General features: G+C 44.7%; 1 protein-coding gene across 1 annotated transcript; it reads left to right on the top strand.

The window, feature by feature from the left end:
* Window positions 1–2,598: 2,598 nt before the first annotated feature.
* LOC120859657 (protocadherin alpha-13-like) lies at window positions 2,599–5,744 on the top strand (the record flags this gene model as incomplete). Its single annotated transcript, XM_040235675.1, has 1 exon — window positions 2,599–5,744. A coding segment is annotated over exon 1 (2,232 nt), but the record flags the coding sequence as incomplete, so codon positions are not given.
* Window positions 5,745–5,750: the final 6 nt, after the last annotated feature.

The following is a 5,750-nucleotide window of genomic DNA, read 5'->3' as shown; positions in this document are numbered from 1 at the left end:
CGACAGAGGGTGTGCTCTGGGGAAGGGCCGCCCAAGACCGACCTCATCGCCTTCAGTCCCTGTCTTCCAGCGTCTGGAGAAGATTGTTTAAATCCTTCCAGTGAAGTAAGTCCTTGATATCATTTAAGTATGTTAGTCATTTTGTAGTTTTCATGTATTAACCCAAATTTTCAAGCATTCAGTTCAGTCGCGTCGGACTCTTCTCGACCCCATGGATGCCAGGCTTTCCTGTCCATCACCAGCTCCCAGAGCTTGCTCAAACTTATGTCCTTTGAGTCGGTGATGCCATCCAACCATCTCATCCTCTGTCGTCCCCTTGTCCTTCTGCCTTCACTCTTTCCCAGCATTCCATTTTATCTTTTCCAATTATTTTCAGCATTTCAAGCATTAAATAATTGGAGAGGATAAAATGGAGGCCACAGATAACCAGATTTAAAGTTCCCTGACTCTATAATTTTATCTATGAATTTCTAGCCTTGAAAGAAATAAGTACATTCGAATAAAAACTAAGTTCTGATAAATTTATTTTTAATTTGTACTCAATTTCATAATTAAATGAAATTTGCAAGGTTAATGTAGAGAGATCCCAGATATCATAAACTAGATTCCTTTACTGCTCTTTATGTGCATAGACTTGTAAAATAGTCTTCTTGATCACCAATCTAGTTGCAGTACAATCCCCTTTCCAGTATTATAACAATAATAAAAATTATTATCAATTCAAAAATGAGTAATTTATGTTATTGCTCCCATAGAGTACCTTCTTTCTTTCCATTGTGATTGGCTACAGTACTGTTGTTATTTACATAAAATATGCCATTTAAAATATTATAATTCTATCTAAAGCAGGATGCACCTTATAATTAATGGTTTATAACAATTTAACTGATTCTTTTTCTTGGTAGCACACAAATAATGACACATCTTACAATTAGTAACATTTCTTTGATTCCATAAAATATAAGAATAGTTATTCAGGACTTGTTCTGGTGGCCCAGTGGCTAAGACTCTGTATTCCCAAAGCAGGAAAACTGGGTTTGATCCCTGGTCTGGGACCCAGCACAACCAAAGAATATTTATCGCCCCCTATTTTTTCCAGGACCTGTTCTAAGATCTTTAATTGTATTACCTCATTTAGTTATGAAATCACCCCTACAGTGCAGGTACAATATTTATTATTAGCATTCTACTGATAAGAAGTCTGAAACTTAAGCCACATAGATCTTGCAAAGTGACTCAAACCCAGTTTTGGAGGATCATCAACCCATTATGGCATGCTACTGCTCTGATACAATTATCAGGTGAATCTTCTAAAAGTGTATTTTACATCTTGTAATTTTCTTCCACACAAAGCCTTTTCAGAGTGTTTTTTAATGTGAGGGAAAGAAGTAAGTAAAGAGGGAGATACTGAAAATCAGACAGGCAGAGAAAGAATGAAGATGAAGATGAAACATATGAATGAGAATAGAGAAAATAAGACAGTAGGGTTGGGCTTAAAAGTGGCATGATTTTTCCTTAGTAGTGAATGAATAATAGAGAATATAAAGAGAAATGTCGACAGAAGAAGAGAGACATTGAGTTTGTATTTGATGACTTATCTTTCTGGGTAAGTCATCTGAGAACCACATGGTTGGAATGAGGTTGGGAATTTGAGAAAAAAAGAAGAAAGTATGGAAGAATCTCTATGGGCAGGAATTATGAATTCACTTGAGGAGTCAATTTAGGTAAAGGTGAGCATAATCTTGTAGAGAATATGGTAATGTTAAGTGGCTAATGAACTGAGGAGTTCAATAGAAAGCATGGAGAAAATGAATAGTTAGGCTGTGCATTGAAAGCTAAAGAAAATGTTAAAGAGGGGTGATATAAGAAGATATGTACCCATAGGGTATCTGAAAGGGCATGTTTTATTTTTTAAGTTTTAATTTGTGTTGGAGTATAGCCAATAAACAATCTTGTGATAGTTTCAGGTAGACAGCAAAGGGATTCAGTTATACATACACCTGTGTCCATTCTCCCCCAAACTCCCCTCCCATCCAGGCTGCCACATAATATTGAGCAGAGTTCCCTGTGCTATGCAGTAGGTTCTTGTTGGTTATCCATTTTAAATATTGCAGTGTGTACATGTCAATAGCAAACTCCTGAACTATTGCAAAGGCATGTTTTAAATGCTTGACTGTGTAGTCTAGGTTAGATGGAGAGGTAAAAAAGACAAGTTAGGGCCTGATAGACAAAAACAATTAGAATCAAGAAACTATTCCCATTATAAAACTAAAGGTGTGTTAATAAAAGTAATGGAGCAATGAGGAGAATGATGGTGAGAGAATATCAAATACTCACATTTTCAGAGGGGAGCAAAGGTTCAGAAATGAACCCAACTCTTATTTCCTGCAGAGTTGGGCACAAAACAGGCAAGAGAGTTATGGAGCTATACTCTTTCTTTCCTAGCCCTGTTGGCATGGAACTTGGTGACTTGGTAAAGATAAAAGTAAGATTCCCTCCCTTTCTTCCTTGCTAGAGGTGTGTTAACATCTGTATCTACTTCTTGTTACTTGGAAAATCAGAGTCAACTTAAATGATAGTAGGAAATTCCCCAGTAATGGTATAAGTTAGGGAGAAAGAAAAGGGAAGTTTAACCTACTAGTAGTAATTTCATTTTTAGCAAATACATGAGATACTAGTTCTTGGCATGTTTTATACAAAGAAAATCCAGGACTTCAAAGTATTGTTTTATCTAAATGGTCAATATTGTGTGTTTATGTACATACACACTCACATACAAACATATTTACATTGATGGACATTTTCTTCCAATACAAATATTTTATCCAAATTCACAATCATGTTTGGGGGAAGTTAAAAATATTGTATTTATTAAAATCTGGTGTATCAGTTACCGAATTTTCCATGTTCATTTATTTCATTCTTATGTGATTCATTATGTTTCTGTTTGGAGTCAAGGGAGTTGTGTGAGTAGGTCTCAAAAATATTACAGGAAAAGGACAGTCCCACAAAGCTATGAAGAACTATAGTCTGATTTCCAAAAGCGAATGTGGACTACTACCTCTTTTTACAAATTCTGCACTACGTTTTACACATGCAAAAATGTTTTTGTGGAAAGCTGGAACTCAACCGATTTCAACTAGAAGCCAATGCTGAATAGAATACAGTGATTTACTGTTGCTGGAGAGAAAAACATTTAATCTTCCATTACGTATTTGCAGTGAAAAATGTCATGAAATGCAAGAAGAAAAAATAAATCCCCTACGGCAACGGAAATTATGAACTGAGTCGTTATTACACTTACACATTCATGCGCGTGGTGTCGCTCTTCACTGAAAACAATTCCGCGAAGAAAGCGCCTCCGCTCCTTCCTTCTTGGAGAAAATTGGCAGATAGTGAAAAACCTTCGCGAATCCTCCCGCAACAGAAGGCCGTAAAATTAAACTTTGGGGGGCATTTGAAGTAAGGTAGCCGATAGACTTCAGATATCTCTGAAGGCTTTTGAGTGTACCATGCTGTTTTCCTGGAGAGAAGGCCCAGGAGCTCGGCTTTTGCTGCTCTCTCTTCTGCTCCTCGCAGCCTGGGAGTCGGGGAGCGGCCAGGTCCATTACTCGGTTCCCGAGGAGGCAAAACACGGCACCTTCGTGGGCCGCATCGCCCAGGACCTAGGACTAGAGCTGGCGGAGCTGGTGCCCCGCCTGTTCCGGGTGGCGTCCAAAGGCCGCGGGGACCTTCTGGAGGTAAATCTGCAGAATGGCATTTTGTTTGTGAATTCTCGGATCGACCGGGAGGAGCTGTGCGGGCGGAGCGCGGAGTGCAGCATCCACTTGGAGGTAATCGTGGACCGGCCGCTGCAGGTGTTCCATGTGGAGGTGGAAGTTACAGATATTAACGACAACCCGCCTGTGTTCCCAGAAAGTGAAAAAAGAATAATCATTGCTGAATCTAGACCTCCGGAAACTCGGTTCCCGCTAGATGGCGCATCTGATGCAGATATTGGAGTAAACTCCGCCTTGACGTACCGAGTCTATCCCAATGATTATTTCACTTTGGACACACAAAACAGTCGTGAACAAATGTCTTCGTTATCACTTGTGTTAAGGAAATCACTGGACAGAGAGGAAATTCAGGAACATAGTTTATTATTGACAGCTAGTGATGGAGGTAAACCGGAGTTGACCAGCACAGTTCAGCTGCTGATTACAATCCTGGATGTGAATGACAACGCACCAGAATTTGACCAATTAATTTATAAAGTGAGAATGTTAGAGAACTCACTTAATGGCTCATTAGTGATCAAACTAAATGCCACGGACCCTGATGATGGTACAAATGCAGACATAACCTACTCATTTAGAAGACCTGTATCACCTGCAATATTATATGCGTTTTACATAAATCCCGACAGTGGAGAAATTAGGACAAAAGGTAAATTGGATTTCGAAGAAAATAAATTGTATGAAATATCCGTGGAAGCGATTGACAAAGGGAATATTCCAATGGCGGGTCATTGTACCATTTTGGTGGAAATAGTAGATATAAATGACAATGCTCCAGAAGTTACCATCACTTCTTTGGCTCTTCCGGTGCGAGAGGACGCTCAGGTGGGCACTGTCATCGCCTTGATCAGCGTGTCCGACCGTGACTCCGGTGCCAACGGGCAGGTGACCTGCTCCCTGATGCCTCATAACCCGTTCAAGTTGGTGTCCACCTTCAAGAATTACTATTCACTAGTGTTGGAGAACACCTTGAACCGCGAGAGCGTGGCGAATTATGAGGTGGAGGTGACTGCGAGGGACGGGGGCTTGCCTTCGCTCTCGGCCAGAGCCAGCGTGTCCGTGGAGGTGGCCGACGTGAACGACAACGCGCCGGTGTTTGCGCAGCCCGAGTACACGGTGTTCGTGAAGGAGAACAACCCGCCCGGCTGCCACATCTTCACCGTGTCGGCGCGAGACGCGGACGCGCAGGAGAACGCACTGGTGTCCTACTCTCTGGTGGAGCGGCGGGTGGGCGAGCGCGCGCTGTCGAGCTACGTGTCGGTGCACGCGGAGAGCGGCAAGGTGTACGCGCTGCAGCCGCTGGATCACGAGGAGCTGGAGCTGCTGCAGTTCCAGGTGAGCGCGCGAGACGCGGGGGCGCCGCCCCTGGGCAGCAACGTGACGCTGCAGGTGTTCGTGCTGGACGAGAACGACAACGCGCCTACGCTGTTGCCTCCCGGGCCAGGCGGAGGACCCAGCGCGGTGAGCCAGGTGGTGTCGAGGTCCGTGGACGCGGGCCACGTAGTAGCGAAGGTGCGCGCGGTGGACGCCGACTCGGGCTACAACGCATGGCTGTCGTACGAGCTGCAGCCGGCCGCGGGCGGTTCGCGCAGCCCGTTCCGTGTGGGGCTGTACACCGGCGAGATCAGCACGACGCGCGCCCTGGACGAGGCGGACGCGCCGCGCCAGCGCCTGCTGGTGCTGGTGAAGGACCACGGCGAGCCGGCGCTGACGGCCACGGCCACCGTGCTGCTGTCGCTGGAGGACAGCGGCCAGGCGCCCAAGGCCTCTTCGCGGGCGTTGTCTGGTGCAGCTGGCGCAGAGACGGCGTTAGTGGATGTGAACGTGTACCTGATCATCGCCGTCTGCGCGGTGTCCAGCCTGTTGGTGCTCACGCTGCTGCTGTACACGGCGCTGCGGTGCTCGGCACCGCCCACCGAAGGCACGTGCGGGCCGGTGAAGCCCAGGCTGGTGTGCTCCAGCGCGGTGGGG

This window comes from Oryx dammah, unplaced genomic scaffold, assembly GCF_014754425.2.
Source record: "Oryx dammah isolate SB20612 unplaced genomic scaffold, SCBI_Odam_1.1 HiC_scaffold_2112, whole genome shotgun sequence".
Classification (NCBI taxonomy): domain Eukaryota; kingdom Metazoa; phylum Chordata; class Mammalia; order Artiodactyla; family Bovidae; genus Oryx; species Oryx dammah.
This window is presented reverse-complemented; position numbering and strand designations above follow the sequence as displayed.